General features: G+C 41.9%; 1 protein-coding gene across 8 annotated transcripts in view; it reads right to left on the bottom strand.

The window, feature by feature from the left end:
* EXOC4 (exocyst complex component 4) overlaps positions 1-24,588 on the bottom strand; it is a 584,936-nt gene that overhangs the window by 265,592 nt on the left and 294,756 nt on the right. The window contains exon 11 of one of the 8 annotated variants that reach the window (XM_039519701.1): positions 6,521-6,790. The exons of 5 other annotated variants lie outside the window; for them this stretch is intronic. In XM_039519701.1, coding sequence (XP_039375635.1) covers positions 6,736-6,790 — 55 coding nt within the window. In that variant the 3' untranslated portion in view covers positions 6,521-6,735. Of the gene's footprint in view, positions 1-6,520; positions 6,791-19,719; positions 19,826-24,478; positions 24,522-24,588 lie in introns of those variants that run through there. 2 more of the 8 variants (XM_039519700.1, XM_039519702.1) reach the window with 2 other exon arrangements.

The raw sequence follows: 24,588 nt of genomic DNA, 5'->3' as shown, positions 1-24,588 counted from the left end.
AGAGCATCGCCCAGGGACTCTGTGACAAGTACTAAGCAAACAGGGCAGCCCTAATAGCTCAAAGGCAACTTTGCAAATCAAACTCCACTTTAATGAAGGGAAAGCTGGTCAGGGATTACCTCCAGCACTAGAGTCCCAGAACCTTTAAATGCCACTTGAACAGCAACCACCAGAGCTGGTGTCATAAATAAACAGATCAGGGTTAAGGTCTCTTTTCCCTGGAAAGGGTTAACAAGCTCAGTAACCTGTGAAACACCTGACCAGAGGACCAATCAAGGAACAGATTATTTTCAAATCTCTGTGGAGGGAAGCCTTTGTCTGTGTTCCCTGTTTTGCTCAGAGAACTCTTTTTGGATCTAAGAGAGGACAGTCATGTCTCCAAGTTCTCCTGGAGTAGTTTCTACTAATTAATAGTGAGTATTAATTAGGAAGGCGAATTAGTCTTATGATTTGATTTCTATATTTGCAATTGTGTGTTTGCTAAGGGAAATGCTTTATTCCTGTTTGCTGATATTGCTTTTACTGAGAAAAGGGGAGGGGGATTCTCTCCAGAGATTGATAAGGTTATACCCTATGAGTGTCCAGCTTGGGCTCATAGAGATTCTGTATTTTCTTTTTATTCTTTAATAAATTCTTTCTTTTCTTTGGACTTGGTTAATTCCTTCTCTTGTGGAAATTCAGGAGAAGGGGAGGGAGGAAGAGACAGTTCCTCCTGGGTTTGATTCAAGCAGTTTGAATCAGGTATCTCTTTCCAGGACTAGGGAAGGGGAGGGGGGAAGTGAGTCCCTCTTTGTGTTGAGTCAAGGATTTGACTCGGTGTATATCTCTCCAAAGTGGCTAGGAGAGAGAGGGGGGAAGTGGGCTGCTTCCCTGTGTGTAGAGATTCAAGGGGTTTGAATCTGGGTTCCCCAGGGGAAGCTTGGGGGACAGGCAGTGTGTCAGACACTTTAACCTGACTGGTGGCAGCGAAGGAGACCTACCCTAGGATTTTAGGGTGGGGGAATACATGCGGGTCCCCATCTTTGAACCCACAAGCTCAAAGTGGGGGTGAGACCCCATGACATGGTGGCAGAATACATGCGGGTCCCCATCTTTGAACCCACAAGCTCAAAGTGGGGGTGAGACCCTAGGACAGCTGGGTAGAAGAGACCCTTATTTAATAGCTTTTACCATGCAGCATCCTCACCATGGTAATAAAACATCCACATCTGAGCCTAAATTTCAGTGTGAAATCTGAAGTTGTGACATCTTGGCCTAGAGGGCAATAGTGATACAAATTGAGCCAGGCTGTATTCCCAGTGGGAAAACTGATAGATAATTGTTTTGAATAATTTTTCATGGTACATATGCTTTTGATTCAGGACCCCATTTCTCTTCTAAGCACTCCTTTCATTCCCTTCATTGATTTATGACTTTATTGAAGAGGTGTGGCTAAATCCCCAGAAAATCTTAAGCTCTACCTTCCTTCATGATACCTTTCACTAGGGACATATCTACATGGGGATATGGACCAGAATAGCTGTTGTGGAATAGTTTCCACAAACTATTCTGGAACAGTTCTTCATGTGGACACTCTTATACTAGAATAAGAGTGTTGAGACCGGGAGCTACTCTGGAATAGCTATAGCACTTCAGTTCATACCTCACCTTATTCTGGAATAACTTCCCCAGGTGGAGAAACTCCAGCTGTATGCTAGACTCTATACTTATTCCCCTTTCCAAGAATTCTAGCTATAACATGTTCTCTCACCATACTGTGTTTGTTTGGGTTTCCACTGTACTGCATGTTATCTGCTTGGCTATTAGTCAGTCAGATGTTTTGTGCCAAGGATAAAATAGCCTCATGGTTCAAATCAATGAGTCTGATGCACCATTGTGTTATTCCAGTTTTATGCTGGTGTAATTTCACTGAAATTAAAGCAGCATTACACCCGAGCAGTAGTAAAACAGGCCAAATATCTCCCGCTCTGAGCAGTTAAAAACAGATTCGCCTAATGTATATTAGATGCCATATTACAACAACACTGTGCTTCTGAACTACACACACGAACTACTTATGCATAACAAATAGGCACCAGAGCATCTGATTCAGCTCTCAGAGACATCCATTAACTTCAGCAACATTTGGATCAGGCCCAGAAAGGCTCTTTTTATAATTACCATTTCTCAAAGAATTATTTTGGAAAATAAAGTTAAATAAAATCAATAGTATGAAAATCATTTTTCTAGGGTTGGCAGCACGTTCAGTTAACATCAGTCATCAATGGGGGAGAGGAAGGAAGTGTGAAGAAGACTCATGTCCACACTCTGAGAGATTGATTTCAAACCTACAATGCATGGCGCTCCACCAATGGCATGTTGTAAATAACAAACAAAAATAATAGAACCAAGAGGACACCTGGTAAAAACAATTAAACTTCAAAGATATCGGGATGTCAATTTTTTCCTGTAAATCTTGAAAACCTTAGAACAGAATATTGACAAAATGACAGCCTCTATACCTAAAAATAAGAGTAAAAAAATGTATGAAGGCACTAAATGTATGAAGACATGGGTAATGGATGGCTTAGTGAACACCTGAATAACTAAAAATGGAGCAGCTGTCTTCATTTACACTGAGGTCAATCAATACAGCTGTTTATTACAGTGGTTTTTATAAAAGCCTCTCATACTTTTCTTCTTTATGGCACCCAGATACTACAGAGGTGGGTGTCATATATTAAGAAGAAACAATGCCACTCATCTTGTTAATCTGCGAAATGCTTTAATGTGTGCAAGTGTGAAAAGTTCATCCGATGCCTCCATGGTCAGGAAATAAAATATATTTAGGCAAACAGTCAGTAGGATTTAGAGGTCATTTGTTCCGTGGGTCCATGACACACACATTCTTTGAAATCCATTCAAGACTTGGTAGGAATTTTACTCAATTATATTTAGCTTATAGGGTGGAGGTGAGGGAAGAATCTTTCCATGAAAATGAAGTCAGAGTCTGGTTTCCTGTAGATCGCTCTAAAGTTCCTAAAAGTAACTGTTTTAGGTCCATTTTACAATCTGTATGTCCAAGGAATATACTTTCCATGGTTTTCCAGGAGATTTATGTAAGGTGATAGAAGTTCTAACCCAAGAACACGTGAACTAGTGACGATTCAACTTCGGCAGGCCGGTTTATATTCTTCTCATGGCGCTTTGTTTTGTATATGTGTAATAAACATTACCACACACACACACACACACACACACACACACACACACACACACACAGAGTCAGTCAAATATCTGTATAGATAGATAAATAAATGACAGTCAAATGCTCTTACTTTCTTCTCAATGGTGAGGTGTAAAGATGGTCTTTATTAAGCCCCCTATGAACTTCCACATTCCACCTGTTCTCCATAGTGAAAGCTTTGCATCAAAGCCACCATCTACCTGACTGCATCCTGTATGCAGTGTAGTTGTAGCCATGGCTCAGCATAAGGGACCCTTTTCATCTCCTCTGTTTCAATGCAGCCAGAAAGATCCTGCTACCCAACCCCTCCCTCGCACACATTCTAGGACACCAAGAGAAGGCACCAAGTATGCTCTGTGTCCCCCAACAGCATGCCTAGAAGACAGTCAGGTTGGATAGAGTCTGTGATTCCACTAATGAGAACTAGGCAGGTGCAGGCAGCCACGAATATTGGAATCAGCATATCATCGCTCGTGCCAGGGAGGCTATTCAAACCCCACCCCACGTCTCCCAGAAGAGCATACAACTTAAGAAATAGAGGCCTACCATGCCTCAGAGGTAATATGGGTGGTCCTGTGAGTCCACCAGCTGGACACCCCCCAAATACCACCAATCATAGAGGTTTTCTACAGAGATAAAAGAGAAATTATTTCCCAGTAAGAAGCAAAACTGATTTTAGCAGACGCATTTGTCTGGTCATAATCCTCCAGCACTGGGTCTTCAATTTCCCTCTCCATTAAGTAGCAAGAGACTTCTTTTACTCAAGGATGTGCAGCAAGGGCGGAAGAGACATCTACAGTGGTTTTGCTGATGCTGCCCTTCCGCCTAAAAATAGCCAACCCAAACTATTTCTGCAAGATGTCTTTCATGTGCTCTATGAATAGCCTGTGTGAAATGGCTCCTATATACAGAAGGATAGAGACAGCTCTATTCTCACATGCAGAAAATGATTTATTTAGCCAAAATGAAAAGAAGTTTAACAGACTATAGACAACTAGGAATTCCAACTGTCTGAGTGAGATGTAAATTACATCTGTTTTTATAGTGTGGGTCCTACTTGGAAAAGGGCCTATGCAAAAATGGCACCTTCTTACTCAACAGATCTGCTCCCTGGGTGTAATTCTATCTGATGCTTAGGCTGGTGCAAAATTTTCTATCAAAACAGCTTTGGATGGAAAACAGGATTTTTGACTAAATGATTTATTTTTTCTTAAAAAATGGCTGCTTTCCATAGAAAAATTCAACTTTTTATGGAAAAGCCAAACGCGCAAACACTGAAATGTTCAGTCTGGAAATGCTGCTGTGATGTTTTGTGGGAGTTGTAGTTTGGGTGCTTTGTTCCCCCAATTCTCCTTTATGCGCCAGGTTTCCCAGCTGGATTACATTTCCCATCAGCAAAAGGAAGACGCCATTGTGAATTAACGGAAATGTAGTCTAACCAGGAAGCTTGGCCCATAAGGAGAATGGGAGCCTCTACTGCTGACACATCTGAAATGTCTTACTTGTGTTTCACTCCTGCACAGTCAATACAGATCTGGGAGCCTGAGTTGGATTCTGTTCCTTCTTGTGCATCAGTTACTGAATTATTTACTAATAAGCTATACCTGAGCAAACTCATTGAACAAGGTTGCAAGGCATTACTGAGGGAATATTTTGAGACAATATTGCTGGCATGGTTGTAATTAAGGACATACGATGGCTTGCAGAATCTTTCTTTCTTTTAGCTGATGATGGAGAGAAGTAGTAAAGATCCCAGGTTGTTTGCAGGACTGGCAATTAGAAGGAAAAAAGACAACTTTTTTTTCCCCACAGAAAATGCTACTAGCAATACAGACAGGTTAAAAAAGGACATTATTATAAACAAATTCCCTTACATGGGTTACTGAATTAGATACCTTTAATTATTACATTATCTATTTATGCGCGTCTCTCAAGCTTGGAGAATGAAAACAGAGAACAGTTTCTAGCCAGTTTCACTTACTATCTCTTAGTCATTAAAACAATGCAATAATGTGTGCGCTGTATCCAAATATAATGGGGGCCTGCAATTCTGAACCATTTCCCTTGCAAGTGCAGATCTACTATGAAATGTGGCTGTAAAAGGAGGATGTCACAATTGCAGGGTTTGCTGCATTTCTGTCCCCTTTCTGGTCTCTCTGAGTGCACCCAGCTCAGGTCTCGGGCCTCTTGCCCTTAGCTGTGTCAGTGAGGACTTTTGCAATTCTCCCAATCTTAGACCGGGACATGCATCAGGCTATCCCAAGCATATGAACCGCTTACCATCTGGCAGGTCTGATTCCGTTTGGGGCACCTGTGATCAGAGAAATAGTGACCAACAGGATTCTTAAAACAAACACTTGCCAGCCTGCACAGGCAACCTTCACTCTGGCACTTGTTAACTTCTTGATTTTCAACCTTAATAAAATGTTAACATTGATTTTTATATACAATACATATGGGATATATATAGACACACACACACACACACACACACACACACACACAAAACCTCCCCTTTCTCTCTGTCTTCATTTATGTGAGTTATGGGTACAGCTTGAAAACCCCAAATTAGCCTTCAACAGCAGGTTTTAGACAGTAAGATATATAAGAAATAGAGAGCCCTGAACCTTGACTTGCCATCAAGGAAGGAAAAAGGGCAGGCTACCATTAGGTCTCTCAGTTCTTACTGCCCAGACTTCTGATTTGAGGCTGATTTGATGTTTTCAGATTTAGCTAATGTGGCTGTGCATTCCCCACTCCCAGTCTCATTACATTCAGATCTCAGCACTAAGCACACTGTTAAGCATTGTAATTCTTTCTTTATTAGATTCAGGTATATAAATAGGATCCCAGGGAGCACTGTGAATTTTGATCATTATTTCTGTACTCGAGCTGTGTTCATCTGCCTACTGAGAAGATGATCACTGACTTACCCTGCACCCCTGTGGGACCCATTATTTATTATGTTACATTTTATAGTGCGGAGTAAATAAATAGCATTAAAGTGCTAAATTTATTCATTGAAATGAGTTGTGTTCATATACTGGAGCCATTCCTTAAATCAAGTAAATGCTATTAACAGGTACTCCATAAAGATGTGGAAAACATTCATTCTAATAAGGCTGTAATAAAGCAAGATGGCTACATAACGATGAAGACAACACACACGTGTGCAAAAGGGCAGTGCGACTTTGATAACTCAGCGGGCTGATATAGTTCTCACTAATGGATGGTGTCATTCCTAGGATATTAATTTCAATCATTATTATTGTGTATGTTTTAAAATTATTATTTGAATGGCTAGAGAGGTGGGAGAGGCAGATCCTAAGAGTTAGGGGGAAAGTATAAATATGATACAATCGTCTTCACCTTCACCAAAGCATTTTACAGCCATTACCTAATTATTTGTTATGACAGACATGGGACGGAGAGAGGTATGTGTAGAATCTTCATTTAATAAGAGGATGAAATGGAGGCAGAGAGGTAAAGTGGTGAGGATACAGATGGTGTCAGTGGCAGATCTGGGATTTGAGCTCTGGCGTTCCCGGCTCCCAGTCCTTTGCTCTGAGGAACCAACAAAAAAGTGACACTGAGGAAGTATCTTTTTCCGGATACTCAGTAATTTACGAACTAAAACAGATTTAGGTTTCTCAAAATGAAACTGGTTCCAAAACCACAGGGCATATCCATCAATGTCTTGATCCTGCTCTCACACTGGTCTTACATTGGTGCAATTCCCCTGACCTTATTAGCTACACGTGATTTACACCAGCATAAAAGAGTCAAATCAAGCCAGTCCTCCTCCGTAGTCACTGCTTTCCAAGGGCTTGGCTACACTTGAGAGTTGCAGCGCTGGGAGTTACAGCGCTGGTCGTACAGTTGTGTAAGGAAAGCGCTGGTGTGTGGCCACACTCACAGCTACCAGCGCTGCAGTGTGGCCACATTTGCAGCATTTGCAGCACTGTTGGGAGTGATGCATTATGGGCAGCTATCCCAGCATTCAAGTGGCAGCAACGTGCTTTTCAAAAGAGGGGGGTGGGGTGGAGTGTGACAGGGACTGGGGGAGAGAGAGTGAGTGGATTTTTGGAGCCGACACTGTGTATCAGCTCCCTGCCTTGCAAAATCAGAAAATTTTCCTGACCCCTTACTCTTAACTACAAACAGCCTGCAGAGCAGATAAGCAGCTGCTCCAACGGACTCCCTTTCTCCCCCCTGCCCCCGCTGTTTCTATCCTCAAGCAAACACTCATCCCCCTGCCTGCCTCATTCACAGCAAGGTAGTGGGTTATCTTATTTGATTGTTCACAGTCAGTTACAGATTGATCACAGCAAACAGGAGCTGTGTTTGTTTTTAGATAAGCAGCTCCTGGAGCCCCGAGTTCACAACAAAACAGAGAGAGGCAGCATAACAAAACAAAGAGAGTAATTTAATTAAAAGCATTCTGGGATATCTCCTAATACCCTGGAGGCCAATAACAGCGCTGGTGTGCGGCCACACGTGTACAGCCAGCGCTGCAGCCAGGGAGTTGCAGCGCTGGATGTGCCTTGCAGGTGTGGACAGTTACTAAGTTGCAGCGCTGGAAAGCCTCCACCAGCGCTGCAACTCTCAAGTGTAGCCAAGCCCCAAGACAGAGCCACCACTCCTGTAGGTGTAACCTACACTCCTGGTTCCCAGTTATATTACTTTGCCTTTGGTTGTATTGAACATATTTTGGGGGGGTTGTGATCACTTACAACCAGGACATTCAGATCACTGTACAGAAGCGCGTCTACGTGGTCAAGTCAGCATGGCAAATTGCTGGTTACTGGGGTTCAGAGACCCACACTATTGAAGATCCCCTGTTCAACCAGCTGGGGACAAAGAGGCTTCTGGGAAAGGGCAGGAAAACTGGTAAGACAGCTAGCAAAACAAGCCAAAATTCTGTCCGCTTCCATGAGGGGATGTGACATGTTCAGTGTGTCTGATACCCTTCCCGTTCAAGCAGCCTACAGGGAGGAGTGGCATAACAGCATAGGAAACCCTGCTATCCTTCCTTACTTGATAAATCTTTGATTGCATTAGGTTCTCTACGTGGGGGCTTTCTGGAGAGCATTCTGAGGCTGGACTTGCAGCTTCCCTCTCCAGTTTCGCCTGTTTTTTTCCTTTCTTGAAATGTATTAGTGAAAGTAAAATTAAAATTCCAGTCGCTCCTGAGCCTCATCAGGGATTACCAGACCCCTACAGCGTGGTCCAGTACAGTGCGGCGCATGAGTACATCTTACAAACGCTGCCACTCAGTTCCTGAAATGATTTCCCTAGCTCATAGGGCTGACAAGATATTCAGTCCCTCCCCGCCCCAAGCACACACAAACACCCCTGGTGCAACAGATGGCAGCCCAAGGAGCCTCTGGAGTAAGAGAGGGTCAAGACTTTTTTGCTTGCTTCATTTACTTTCTTCCCAAACCCAAAGTTTCATCCTTCATTCGAGACCAAAACCCACTGAATTGAAAGGAAGCCTTTCCACTTATTTCAACCTGCTATGAATCAAGCCCTTAGTGTCTAGATAATATTGTGACAGGCACATTATAACTACTTACATATCACAAAGACAGATAAGGATAGATAAGACAGACAGCTAGATTAGATAAGGATACTTTAGATAGAAGCGGTTTTAAATATGCAACTACACAAATGAAAACGCCAAAGATATCAATCCAGGTCCTAGGAAGTCCTCTTTCTGTTCGAATGAAAAAATCATTTTTCTCCCAACATCACACACTAAAATAAATGTATAAATGTTAATAAAATTTTTAAAAGGTCAGGTCACTATTTCCTGTAACATACGTCAGGGGGAACACAATACATCTCAGTATCAGGTCACCGTGGGACAGCCGTGACATTAAAGAAAGGAGGAACTGGAACTCTCTTCAGCTAGAATTAGTTAGCTGCAATCATTTTGTTTTTGTCTTGGTTGCTCTGGTGTGGCGGCAAGTAAAGTTAATGGGAAATTTATCAATGCAAAGCATCAGTATGGCACAGCCGTCTACTTTGTACCAGAGAAGTCAAGCATGCGGGAAAGCACAAAGATACAAATTGCTATTAAAAATAAGACCAAGCGTTCAGCAAAGGTGTTTAGAAATTCCGGTAATTGAAGTCTGATGCTGGGTAGTGAGGAAGTCCTATTAGGGGAAAGAGACTTGCATTACATAAGTATGCTTAAAGCCTAGAATCAGAGATCACCCAGTTCGAGATGTCAGCTTTAAAAGGACAAGCAGCAATGCTTTCAGGGTTCATGGTCATGCACACATTGCAGTGAGAGTAATGGGCTGTGATCGTTATGTTCATCCCTCTTTTAGGGAATTGTCTCATCTCAGATGAAGGGAGTTATCTCTTGTTGTTCAAAGGCCTTCAAAGGGTGAAGATGATATTACTGTCAACAGAGGATGTCCAATGAGTTAAATATCTTCTCAGTATTTGAGATTGTAAAGCTGGATATATAATACGAGTGCCAGTGTGACCTGCACTCCAAATAAACTTCCAAAGTAACATTTTAAATTCATGGGGTTTGGAGTTTATTTGGTCATTTTAGAAATTTCTGACAGAAGGTTAGTCCAGTCAGAATGCATGCTTAATTAACCCTTTAACAACTGCACTCATGTTTCATCAGAGACCTCTTAAAAACATCCCATCTGCGTCCTTTTTCACCTCCCAACCTATTAAAATCAGATTTCTCTAACAATCTAAACTGAGGTGAATATTAATAGGATCTGAGTATAGAAATGCAAAGATTCACATCTGGATGAAGCAGATTAATAAAAAGAACTGATATTTTTTCGGCTGTGAGGGATTTGCCAATGCCATCTTTGCAAAGCCAATTTTTTGTTGCTGTTGTGATATACAACCAACAGTAGTCAAAAGTGTCAATCCCCACTTGAATAAGTCATACTTAAAATGTGTTAACTGAACCTTGTAAGAATAGATTATTAAAACTTGAAGCTACTTAATTTTTTGACACTTAACACATTGCCTGCAGAACCCTGACAGACAGCTGGGAAAGTGTGCAAGTGAAACTTAATGGCTAAACATCTCAAGCAGTCACAGAAGTTAGAGATGGAAAAGACTTTCTGGCTCATCCACTCTATTTCTCTGCCAAAGCAAGATTGTTTCCTGTGGTGTATTTTAAGCATGTTCTGTACTGTCTGGTTTTAAATGACTCACACCACGGGGCTTCCACAACTACCCCTGGAAAACCATTCCAGATTCATTTGTAAAATCATTGATATACAGTAGTAATTTTCTTAATCTTTGCTAGCTTTGAGCAATACCAATAATATTAGTAACTGAACTTGTTTTCTAAGATTCATGAATATTCCAGTGTCAACACTTGGCTTTGAAGAAAAGGCTAAGAGCTTTTTGGAGGTTTCTATCTATCTAGGTTCTTATATGCCCCCCACATTCACACACACTTCACTTTACTATAATAATCAAGTGCCTCATTAGAAATGACAGCTGGCAACTGAGTAAGAAGCATTTTCACCACTGTCTGCATAGATTAAAGTAAGCACCATTAAAAAAAATGAACATGCATTATATTCCAGTGGTGAAATTTAATAGAGTGTTTCCATTTCTAAGTAGAGCACTACAAATACTCCAAAGAAGGTAAAACAGATGATCAATGCCCATGTTTTAAAGGTGTACATTGCATTGATCTTTTGCAGTTCTTACAGACATACAATTCCTGTTGTCCAAAAAATCACATCTACATAAAACCATAAACTAGTTTATCACCATATGATGCATACAATAAAACTTTTTTTTAAAAGTCAGTGTAAGTTTTGTTTTGTTAGGCTCGTTTTTTGAACAGTCTTTACCTTTTCCACAAATTCCTAAACTCATTTGAAGGTTCCTTTGCATATCATTAACATTTCAGTCTATTATTTCTAGCTCTTCATAGACAGATTCATCAAACATGCTTTACTTTTTGCCTTTGAACTACAGGCAACAAAAGAAGTGAGGGAGTGGGAAATGGGATTAATAAATTTGAAGTAAAAGCTAAATATCCATTAATGTTTCAGAAGTTATGATAAGTTATCCTGGGACTGCTACAGTATAATGTTAACCAAAGTTTTCTTAAGGTTTATCAATATCAACAGAACCTTCTGAATGAATATTTGACTACACCTATGAGATACTATTTTGCATATAATCATATAATTATAAGACAGACACACAATCTTGTCTTCTGTGACTGCCGATACTAGGAAATTCTGAGCTGAATGACAAAATTAGTGATTAAAAAAAATGTGAAAGACTCCACGCAGACAAAAAATTAATTTGGTCATGTCCTTTCTAGCATTTGTTTTAATAAGGAGAGAGTTAGATGGTGCTCTCTAATTTATATGCAATTCAGAAGGTGGAATATACATTCTTGCTAATACCTACTAGCATGTGGGATTTAACTCCGGACAAATTATTTCTGATTTCTCACTATATTTGATATGCAATGCAAGGGAAAATGTCTGATAACTGAAAAATACTATGTTTAAAACTAAGAACTGTGTAAGGGGAATGTGCAGCTTCTGTTGTCAGATAAGCTTTGCCTTAGACAGACCACAAATGAAGATGACATTAGACAATAAATAACAAGCTATCCCCTTGTTCACACTGACTCCTGTAAAAACATTTGTTTCTGGTCCTATTTACTGGTTCAGTAGAGTCTGGACACCCACCTGAAGCCCATCAACAGAGAAAGGAGGACAAAGAAAGGAAGATAGACAATCGTAAATGTTCTCTAAGCAAGAGAGTTAGGGCTTGAAAACCTGCATGAAAGCAGATTTGCAGAATCCTATTCACCTATACTTGTTTATGGCAACTAATTGTTTTTTGTGGAATCAAATTAAATTGCTCATTCAGTGTCCCAAATTTTTCACTATGTTCATCCTTGTGAAAAAAGCACAGGCAAACAGATTCTATGTCTGGAAAATTTGCATGACAATTTGGCAAGTCTGCACTGCTGGAAGTCATTAGATGACTACTCTGAGCACATCACTGAAAACGTTGGCTAGTATGAGAAAGAAAGGTGAGTCAAATCCCTTACCTTGCAAGCCATAGTATCCCTAATAACACTAAAAGCTACTGGGATTGAGGCAAGTGAACAGCACCTGTCCATGATACACTCTGAAATCAAGGGTATAAAAGGCCCTGTCTCCTAACTGTCCCTCTGTTCTATTCTTTCCATGTAGTCATGGACTGGAGCAGATCCTTGGTGTAAATTATCATTGCTCCCTTGATAACACTGAAGACAATGGAGGTCTAACAATTTACACCAACTGAGAGGCTCTTTCACAGAGTCTCTGACTCCAATCTTGCACTGATTTAGGCCTACTTATGGTAGTTTCTTTTGTTGTTTGTGTTAGTTTTCTAATCAGGATCTGCAAAGGCAATTTAATGAGGCAGAACAGCACATAGGAAAGATCTGCAGAAGGAAAGTCATTTCTGAGACACTCTTCTTGGAAGAGAATCACTTCCTTCTCAATGCCATAGACATTGTCTCGGAAATACTTTGAGGACTGATGACACAATGAAGATATTTTGTAGCATTGCAACATGATTTTAGGTGACAGTAGCCCTGCACTTCCTGGTCACTGGCTTATGAATTGTGGGATAGGATTCCAGACCAAGTAACAGCGAGATTCAAAGCCCGAATAGTGTAGCGTGCAACCTTGTTCCCTCCAACACCATCCCCGAAGGACTCCTTACACCCAACAGCTATAGCACTGGAGTGCTGCCACTTTTCCGCCCTCTGGGACTTGGTGTATGTATTTTAGAGACATCCTGCTGTGTGCTTTATAAGTAAAACCGAGAGATTATATCAGCATTTAGACATCCGAGTTACTGGTGCTACATATAAATCAGAGATCAGATACTTTTTTGCTTTCTCTCTTTTATCTTGTATTTCCTTTAAAGATTTCATGGCTTCCTCAACGTAAGTGGGCATTGTATATACTGCAGGCCTGCACAACATGCGGCCCGCGAGGGGATTCTAAATCCCACGCACACGGCGCTCTGCGGGCAGCCCAGAGCCCTTTGAATCCTGACCGCGGCTGGGAGTCAGAGGGCTCTGGGCTGCCCGCAGCGGCGGGGAGCCTGGAGCCCTTTAAATCCCAGCCGCGGCCGGGAATTAAAAGGCTCTGGGTTGCCCGCAGCCGCGGGGAGCGTAGAGCCCTTTAAATCTCAGCCACGGCTGGAAGTCAGAGTGCTCCTTGTCCCCAACCGCCCCCTCCTGAGACCCCCCCCCAACTTTCCCCCAGGACCCCACCCCCTACCTGTCCCCTGATAAACCCCTGGGACTCCCATGCTGCCTGTCCCCTGACTGCCCCCCTAAACCGCTGCCCCATCCAACCACCCCTGCTCCCTGTCCCTTGACTGCCCCCAGGGACGCCCGACCCCCTCTCCAACCCCCAGCCCCCTTACCGTGCCACTCAGACCAGCGTGTCTGGCTCCATGCAGCTCCAGACACATTGCTGCCATGCTCCTCCGTGGAGCCCACAGGTCCCCTCCCCCCAGCACCTGCCTTCCAGATTTGAACACCTCAAAATTCAGGAGTGCTCAAGCTCGGTTTGGGCAGCTGTTACTTCATTTCTCCCAAATCAAATATACTGATCCACTGTAACTTGCCGTAGAAAAAGCAGGATAAAATTGAGCAAGAAATGCTTATTAGCACTGGAATTGCTATTTTCAACAGTCATTGCCTTTTTGTTTGTTTAAAAGGAAGACAGTGATATTGCATTGGCAAATTCCCCATAGAAAGAAAGAGTGGAAAAAAAGAATAATAAAGGCACCTCAACTTTTCCTCATTTATGGAGGACAGTCTTATAATATGCATCCAGATATCTTCCAATCACACAAGCTGAAAATTGTTCCACTTTACTGCAGCTCTGTAACCATATGGGAACCAATCCTGTCTGTGTTTTGTGCACATCCAAAATTCCTGCTGAATGACCTGCCCTGGGAGCGAGTTACCAGTGACCCAGGGCTGGGGCGGCAGGGAGGCACTGGTGGGGGGGAGGCCAGGGCTGGGGCAGCAGCAGGGTGGGGGGAGAGCACTGGTGGGGAGGAAAGGGGGAAGCCCAGCGCTGGGGCGGCAGGGGGGGTCAGTGGAGGGAGAGCCCAGGATTGGGGCAGCAGGGGGGTAAAGGGGAGAGCCCAGGGCTGGGACGGGGGGCAGCCAAATTTTTTTTGCTTGGGGCAGGAAAAAACCTAGAGCCGGCCCTGCCGGGTTCACCCAGCCGCCGGAGCCTCGAGCCCTTTAATTTGACCCTGAGGGCTCCCAGCCACCTCTTCAGCTGGGAGCCCCCGGTTGATTTAAAATAAAGTATCACCTCCCCACCCCCAACCTTCCTTTTTGGCCCACAGCTGTTTTGGTGGGGCGGCGCTGAGGAAGGAGGGTTTGTTTCTGCAGGGCTGGACAGCCCTGGGGCGAGGTGTTTCTGCGGGGCCGGGAGGTTTCGGCCCTCGGCTGTTTTCTTTGGAGGAATGAGGCCCTCGCCGCTTTACGAGTTGTGCAGGCCTGGTATATCGAATTTTGTACAGAAATAGCAAAAAGTAACAGCAGCAGCACTTGAAAAGTGGCAATGGTTTCTTGCCCTGGACACTGGTATGCTACTTACCACATGACAAGTACTCAAACAGAGAACAGGCATAACTGTAATTAAAGCCCAATAAATCCAGAAAGACAGCAGTTTTCCAACTGAAGTATGTTGACCATCTTTGTTAGCACCATAATGCAGCTTTGCAAAGCAACTGCCTTAGGACAGCATGTGAGCCTTTTCCTCCCACTGCGTAGTGTGCTCCAGCGTGAGCTAACCATAATTCCTGCCCCAGGGAGCTCCCTTGAAGGACCCAGGCTTCATCCATCTCTAAAGAACAAGCATTTCCTATTAAAACCAAAGTGACACTGAAGCCATGTGTTACTCACCAACAACTCAATACAAGCCCCCTCCGGGCCACTGGCTGTTTCAACACGCTACACAAGAGAGGAGGCCTTTAAGCACAGAGCTTCACAACATTCCCTCCCTCCTCCCCGCCCAGTGGATGCCCCCCAAGACAAATCTGTGTAGAGTTCAGTAAAGAGAAGAGGCAGCCACATTAAGCTATGTAATGATGAACATTAATGGCCTGTGACAAAATGGGTCTCTGTGAGATGGCTTGTCATGCGAGGTGGGAATTTTCCCCCCTTTTTGTAATGACATGGTTATCAAAAATGTCAAAAGATGTACAGTAAAAGAAAGAAAATCTTCAGGCCAAGGTCAAGGTGATTTTCATGTTCTTATGGTTATTTCCTTCTTTTTCCTCAACAAATCTTGCCTCTAAATGATCACAGTAGAGTCACAATTTTAAAACTAAGCTGCATTATATTTATACATATTTTAAAACCTTTCCTCTAACAATTCTATGACTGTGCTACACACCCATACAACCAGCCAGTTCCTCAGATCATCGGCAGACATAACTAGAGCCATGCAAATCAGTGGCTATCCCTTTTATATCCATGGACCATTTTTACGGATAGCAGCGCGGATGCAGATACACATTTTGTATCCGCACATGGCTCTGACTGTAAGAGCTGGGAGGGCAGCTGTGAGGAACCACAGAGCGGACCCTCCACCTGCCCTGGGAAGGGAGACTGGGGGGCAGGGACAGGGGGCTGCTCAGGCCCCCCGCCCAGAGCAGGTGGAAGGTCTGCTGCGGCTCCCCACAGCTGCCCACCTGGCTCTAACTGTGGCTGGGCTGTGGCACCAAGCTATCGCCAGCCCCCCGCTTTCGGAGCCGGTTTGGGAAGAGCTGTGCTGGCAGCTGTGGGCAGCCTGGGTCCCTCCACCCGCTCTGGGTGGGGGGCCTGGGAGCCAGGGACACTAGGCAGGTGGCCTGGGGGGAAGAGACACTGTGGGGGAGGCCTGCTCAGGCCCGTGCCCAGGGCAGGTGGAGGGTCTGCCACGGCTCCCCACAGCGGCCCGCCCAGCTTTTACCCGAGTAGCCTCGGCCCTTGGCTCTACCCCCAGACTCCACCCCCCCACCCAGGGCAGTTGGTGGGACCCAGGCTCCCCACAGTTGCCAGCGCAGCTCTCCCAACCCGGCTCCAGTGGGTGCGGGTTGGGAGCTTGGAGCCGCAGCCCGGCCACAATAAGAGCCAGGCAGGCAGCAGTGGGGAGCTGCGGCGGACCCTCCACCTGCCCTGGACAGGGGGCCCGAGGAGCTCTACAGATTACTTAAGCATAAACTAGGCCTTACAATACAGTATGACAATGTCTGATAAAGAAAATGGCTCCTATATTACCAACACCAATCCCAACCCTGTTACTGATCTCATCACAAGTGACAACGTCCCACAAGAAGCCTACCTATTTACATCCCAATAATCCCTCTTGTACTCTGAACACCTCTCTTTTTCCTACATTAAACTGTCTGCCTCAATTAATAATCAAAATGAAACTAATAAGAAAATAGGGGGAATAGATCTGTGAAACAGATATCCACTTACAAACGGCCACAGGCGAATGCCATAACTTTACATTTTTTGCAGTGAGTTATAAACAGCAATAAGAATACTCAGCTGTTACACAGCTGTTTCACTAGCAGATCTCAAAGCAATTTATAAAAGAGGTAACATTATCCCTATTTTACAAGTGGCATGACTTGCACAACATCACCCAAGAGTGGCTACTGTTTGCTTGTGGGATTTATTCAGGCAGGTGACAGGCTCCAAGATACCAGTGACTGTTGAGGCAGCCAGAGAGAGAGAGGCTGAAGAGATGAAAGTTAAATGTATACATTCTACCTATTAGCATTTCTAATTGTCCTATTACCATAGTATCTTGGTGCCATACTAGTAACTTGTTGCAGAGTGTCAGAGCCTGGCAGCTGAACTCCAATGACTGAATGTGGGGGAAGGCACATGCCTAAAGCACCATGCAGAGTTACATACACACTCCTTAGACTATACATCTGTTGAGCGATCAAAAGTCCACCCTGTTCCCAAGACAGACTGAAGCGATAAATTGGGAAACAGATCACTCATTGCCCAGTCTGTTGATTATGGCACACATAATCAGGGTCACATAGTGTGTTCTTCTGGGGAGGGAAGCAATCAATTCAAGACTAATCTGCATTAGCTAAAGAAAATATCTGTGCAATTGTAGCTCCTTTGTACAGTGGTAACGACTACCGGATTGTGCATCTTGCACACCCCAGACATCAAAAGGTAAACCTTGTGGGGAAAGCAGAGAAATATAAATACGGCAATCTGGATTCTATCCCCAGTTCTGTCACTGACTTGATATGGGACTTTGGGCAAGTCACTTAGATTCTGTGTTCCTCAGTTTCCACTTCTGTATTCTGAAGATGAAGCAAAATGTTGTCATTTATCTGCCAATATCTGTTCTCGAAGAAGGCACATTCTCTGATTTGCTGCTTGGGAGTTGGGTCCACTCTGCTATTTGGATGGGAGGCAGAGAGCTCCTCCCCAAATTACTGCCAGATGAGTAGGATGCACAGGGACAGTCCAGTTAGCTGAGGAGGGACTCAGCCCACAAGGAGTGAACCTGATGACATGATCTTCTTGAAGAAGAAGAAGAATACTTACATCTCTGCCCTTCTCTCCTTTTGTTGGTTTGACCTATCACGCTTTACGGCCAAGTCTACACTGGGAAAAAAGGTTGTATTTTTAATATGTGTGAACTAACACGCTAAAATCCCTGGAGGAGCCATCCTAGTTCACTGCTGACTCGGGGAAGAATGCCAACTGCTGAATCATGAACACTACTTCCTGGCTCTTCCTCAGAGAGGCAACTTGGTTTTAATTTGGAGTTCTCTCATCCAGGTACTAACTGCATCTACTTCTTCTGCATCTTATGAGATCTGATGCCACAGCCAGCTGAAGCTGCTGATTCTCCCTGGATCACATGCTGCATAGGTTTAAGGAGTAGATGGCCAGATCAGTTTGCCTGGGAGGTGCACAGCCTGGTAGGGACTGTATCCCAGAGGACGTAAGGAAATCTGAAGTTGAAGGCAGAGAATGGAAAATAATTTTTTTTTAAATCTAAGATAGCTGAGTGCCCCCACTACCATAGCATCTGAGCATCTCAAATCTTTCATGTATTGAGTCTCACCACCCCATGAAGTAGGGAACTGCCATTATCCCCACTTTACAGCTGAGGGATTGACAGAGAAATTTATGGCCGAGCCCTGGGATCCCAAGACCCAGACTAGCACCCTAACTCCTGGATCATCCTTCCTCTGACTACAAAGATCACCAAAAAAGTATTCGCTCTCTTCTCTCTTGTATACAGATGTCAGAGCTAAATATCCAGGGCCCTGGACCAGAAAAGTAATGATTTTCCACCTCCCATTAATCCAAAATCCAGAAAGCTCCAGAAGGGTTAAATTGTATCTGTCCACACACAATGTTCGATTGCCCTAGTTATTTAAGGAAGGGGGAAAAAAACATTCTGCTGAGATTCCAAGGGGGTGCAACAGTGAAGGTCTGTGAAGTGACAATCACTAATGACTTTTGACAATTTGACTTGTTTCTGTGTTAAGTTGCTGAGACCTGCCACAAAACACAGGAAAGTCTTAGCTAATGCCCATGAGTGACAATGACATCCTCTTCTCTCCAAGCCAGTTTCTCTGTGCCTGATGCTAATTCCAACAAGAGAGGGATTTACACCTATTAAGCTCTATACAAATGTACTGTCAGTCCCAGTTATCTCAGTTTGATTTTGTATGGAAGGGGAAAAAAATAATTACATTTAAAATTTCTTTAAAATAAAATTCGCAAGGCCAGCTGAAATATACACAACATCAAGTCTTTCATAAGATCTACTTAAATATTAGAAGTTTAAAAGAGTCATTTTTAAAAAAACAACACATTGTATCATCTTTAGAGGCTTTAATAAGAAAGAAAAAAATCTGCCACTTTTGATTAGTTCACAGGCGATCTTTATCTCTTTTCTCAACATGTGTTAAATTAGATGAACAAGCATTTTTTTTAAATGCCATTTGTTAGCTAAATTTCATCTAGTTTGTGACAGTACAAATCCCATCAGCAGAGCATACATGCATGCCACCCTTCTGGAAAAAATGCTCATTTTTTGCATATATTTAAATACTTTAATTGAAGACCGACATTTAAAATAAAATAGACACCAAGCATCCTGTCTTCACTCATCCTACATTTGGTGTGTTCCACTAATCTGAATAAGTCTCATATCCAAATGGGCCTGGAGTCCAAATAATTCAGATAATGATGCTTTTATTTTATATCAAAGTTTGCAACATTGACAACGGAAAGAATGTAAACAAGTGTAGCTTACGATTGTTAACGTCACCAGTTGCGATCAATTTCTGTGGTGCTCACAGAACTGCATCATGTCCTTCCATCACATTGAATTTAACTAGTACCACACATTTGGGGTATTCAACATTTCACGGCCAAGTTACAGAACTGTATAAGTCCACTGGTATCCATGTTGTCAAAAACAGAGGTCAATGGGCAAAAATGTACATGTGGAATTGCACCAGGCATGGAACTGAGCAAACTGATTTTTCTGTTCAGTTGCAGAACTGAAAAATAATTTGAAAAATGGTTAGCTTTGAACCAAATTCTTTACTTTTTACAGGGTACCAAAAATTGGGGGGGGGGTGTTTTGTTTAGCATTTTTTTTTTTAGAGTTCCAAACCAAAATAAAAACACCCCAAAACACTTCGTTTGGGTCTATTTAAATTGACATTTTGTTTCACAAATGTCATTTCAAAAGCAAAAGGTCTAGACAGTTCATCGTGAAAATGTCAGAATGAACCGTTTTGACATTTCCTCTTTTTTTTTCAGCCAAAACAATTCACTCAATCTGACCCAAACACTGAACAAAATTCACCAGCTCTATCCAAGATTACGCACTCCATGGAAATGATGGTGCACGCACATCTGATAATTCTACATCAACATGGCTAAGTAGGAATCAATTTAGTCATTTGTAGAAACAGTTGAGGTGGATACAAATTGGAATAGCTGTCCCATCTGTCACTCTCTGCCATCAATTTTGGTACACAGTTTGGGACCACTGTACCTGAAAGAGCAGCACTCTCCTGAGACCACCACAGCTGAGATCAGCGGAGGCAATCGAGGTGGAGGTCCCTTACGTGTAAATAGAATGAAGCTCCCTGTAAGACTGTTTTCTGCAAGACGCCCTCAATTCTGAAACTCAACAAGTACACGCACAGCAGCCAGAAATAACTCATATTCATAAACCTTGAGGGCATGAGTCATGGCCTTTCTATTTCTCCTGAGCTTTTGGGAAGATTTGAAGTCATAGGGAGAATAGATGGGGTATTTTTTTTTCACATTCTCTAGCTAGTTGGTTTGATTTTAATTTTTGAAGGATGTCGCATTTACTTGCTGTGCAAGTGTCTAGGATTACTGAGAGGCCAATTTTTGTAACAAATATATTTTATAAATATAAACAGAGAGATTGAGACTAAGTACACATACACAGTACAATAAATCCCAGTGTGTATTTTGACTACATACTACCTGCAATACCTAACACATGGTCAGTGCCTGTTCATGGTGACTGTCATACTGAATCCTGCCCTTAAGTGAAGAATTACATTCGCCAATAAATCAACATAGCTCCACCTGCTGCCATGAGGTGCTATAAAGCCTTAGCCATTCTTCTCAGCAGCTACCATTTTCAGTTCAGAGTTCCTACTTACATTATTTTAAAAACCATACTCAAACATCTTAAGAGAAACTTGGATGTACTGGTAGTACTTTATGAGAATGAGCCAAACAGTGCATTGTTCTGTCCTTATGAATGACAATCACTGATGAAACCTGCTGCTGTCCTCCATCAAACTGATTGCAGAAAGACAACTAGCCATTGCTCTTTCCACAGATTTGAGCCCCAAAGACAACTGTCTTTTTTTTTTTTTAAACAGAGCACCGTAAGTGTACATGGTACTCTTAAAAAAAGTGCATTAAAAGATCTGTTCTGAAGAGCATGAAATGTAAACACAAGGATGAAGCACATGGAAACAATGGCTAGTGGTGTCTAGACATGAACACAATGAATGTATTTTAGAAATATGCCTGGATTAAATGTGATAATCAGTGATAAGCAGACCATCAGTGAAATCAATACTGAAAAGGTTTTGCAAAGCAGTGGATTTTAAGAGAAGATTTAAAGAGAAAAGGGAGAGCGCTCAGTGAGTGAGAAACTGTTCCAAGTCTAAGGGGTGGTAAGAAAGAAGCTGTAGAGGAGGAGACAAAGGGAATGCTTAGGAGACAGGATAACACAGTAGTATGAGGCATGGAAAGAGGGTGTAGCAAAGAAAGCAGAGTACAGCAACTCCAACAATCTATAGATTCCTTGTAATTAACTAATTTCTATCAGAATGCTACTTCTGAATAGCAATTTGATTTTCAACTTGGAGTAATGATTTATGTGAGGCGATGGCTCAATCTGATCCTCATGGTGAATTCCAAGGCCAATTTTCATTAAAATCAACCGTCTGGTGTATTAATAGGGATGTTTTATCCATGATGAACTAATTGCAATGATTAACTGGCAGTGCCTCATAAATACAGATGAACAGTTCTTCTGGACTGCAGAGTGGTGAAGGAACCTCATCTCTACCTTTTGTGGAGGTGAAACAAGGATGGCTTACTTCTTCCCCCCTCAGCTTTATACAAGTTCAGAAAATGTAAACTTTCCTACTCTGTGCAGCAGAGTTTTGATCTTCTCTGCTGTGAGCTATCCATTGCCTGGACCCTAACTAAACCAGGGCTCTCTGAGAATGCTGTCAGTCATTTTCATTATTAAAAAAAAAACTGGCAAAAGGATGATTTTTTTTTACCTGAAGCTCTTGGGATTTATTAGAAGAAAACCAAGTCTGATGGTTCTTTGAATCTTTGTTCCTTCTTGTTGCATTTCATGTTATGTGTAGAATCTCTGAGTTACCTTTATAATCACAATAACTATATCGGTGTAACATATCTCTTGTCCACTGAACTAGTTACATGCCTTATCCACAACTAAAAGGCACCAATCCAAGCATCAGGACACACATATTTGCTAGGAAGCTTGGACAGGAGCAGCCCTTATCTCAGAAGTGCTATAATATTTTATGGAGTGCCAGCATACAGAACCAGATTTTTTTTTCTTGTAAAATAATCACTTTTCCCAGGATTACTGCAGAGCAAGGTGGATAAAACTCAATGATTTAAAAAAAAATCTGATTTTTTTATTTAAATTGGATTTTTTTGATAAAATGTTTTTTGAGGAAAAAAACAATCTAAAGATAGTTTTAATTAAGATACATTATAGCTCAAAGATATCTCATCGTGGAATAGGGATTATAAATTCTAATCTATAGCATGAGACAATATATTCATGTCATGCTTAAGAAAAGTTTTGTAAATGAGTTCCAATAGTTCATGGATCAGGGACCCAGTTTTATGGGGGTCCAGAGGCTACTGTATAGATTATTTAGGTTAATCTTTCAACCTACCCAATGGGGCTCAGTGCTCAGTCTAAAAGATTCCATTGGAGATGGTTCATTTTGCAGTTCTCAAACTGTGGATTTGTGTCTCCAAAGATAACATGCTTGTTAACAGCAAAAATGTTTTTAAATAAATAAATAAAATATATAGAGGTGAGAAATAACAGACCTCAACTCTATTGTCACTCTGCAAATTTGTAGACACAGAGTCAATCCCTTACCTCTCTCTAAAAGCGCAAAGTTTCAAGAAGTTCAATGACTAGAAGATTGTTGGGGGCGGAATAGATCTGGACAAGGAGAAGAAGTCTGGAGATAAATGTGAGAAGGGAGGGACAGGCAGTAGAAACAAAAGTGAAACTGTTTGAGCAGCATATTCCAGAAGTGTTGAGGTCTTTCTGAGTGTAGCCTTCATTGATCTGAGATCTACCATACCGTTCTCTCACTAGAAGGGAAAACCTATAATGGCAACAGGCCGTAAAAGAGACCCAGTTTGGGAATAAGAACCATTCAAGACACATCATCTGCTGATGATGTTTTAAAGAAAGTCACACCAGTGAACTTGTGGAAGTCACTTAAACACTTGGATTCAGAGACTGTTGAAGTGATAATCTCACTTTTAACAGCAGTAGCTTCTTCTGCCAGTGTAGAAAGAATATTTTCTTCCTTTGGACTAATTCGTTCCAAATTGAGAAATTGTTTGGGACCTGAAAAAGCAGGAAAGCTTGTTTTTCTTTTCCAGATTATGAACAAACAGGAAAATGAAGGTAGATGACTGAGGTAGCTGCAGAAGCCAATATTTTAAGTTTCTCGTGTTGACCTGGCTGACAGAGTCAGTTTAATTTTTTTAAAATTTCATTTAACTATTTTAGTTAAAAACAATTTTAACAAAAACTGGATTTTAAAAAACTGTAATGTTTAACTACATTCAAAAATTCATATGCTTGTTTTGTTAAAATATTATATGTTTGCTGTTGAAGAAAAAAATCCAGAATACATAACGTAGTTGTTTTAGTTAAATAAAACCATTTAAATGTTTGTCTGGTGATCTCCTAATATAGCATGCCAAGAAAATCCTCCAAATATTAATGATTAACCTGTTGAATTGGAGATAGTTCACCTCCCAATGACTTCACAAATATCTGATTCAATTACCCTTGGTAAATGAAATAACCGATCATTCATTTTCTGATATAGCTGTAAAACTAACCTCAAAAGTTTTCAAAATAAACCACTTTAAAAATGTATAATGTGTACCTTCTAAAAATGAAACCTACATCTATCTCGGAGTTGTGAAGAATATGTATTAAGGTTATAACAACCAACAAGAATGCACTTCTGTGTAGAAATCCATGATTAAATTGAGTCTTCCTGACTAGTGATTTAAATCATGATTTAAATCAAATCCACCCTGCTGCAGAGATAATGGGATTCCTTAAAAATCTCCAAAATGATTAACACGACAAAGCAGCGGAGACAGTATTTGATCATGAGTATCTTTTACGGGACACACAGCACCTTTAGCACGTGTTTGCTGTAGCCTTTTCATTCTGTGAGACGGCAACCAGCCCAGCCAATACAACACCTTAATAATAGATGCACTTCTCTGTTCAGAGGCATTACCACATCATTTAGTGCCCCTGGAACAAACACTCCATTAGTTTTAAGTACTATAACAGTATTGGTGCTTTAGCCTCCATAAAACATACAAAATGGTAAAGCTTTTGGGTTCTTCTATCGTGCAACATTTATTTCACAGTCACTGCAGAAAAAAAACAAAACACCAGTTTTAAGATACAAATAGGTCTAAGTCAGTGACATTAAATTAT

Source organism: Mauremys reevesii, linkage group 1 (genome assembly GCF_016161935.1).
Source record: "Mauremys reevesii isolate NIE-2019 linkage group 1, ASM1616193v1, whole genome shotgun sequence".
NCBI classification, from domain to species: domain Eukaryota; kingdom Metazoa; phylum Chordata; order Testudines; family Geoemydidae; genus Mauremys; species Mauremys reevesii.
Note: the sequence above shows the minus strand (reverse complement) of the source record. Positions and strands in the feature narration are given on the sequence as shown.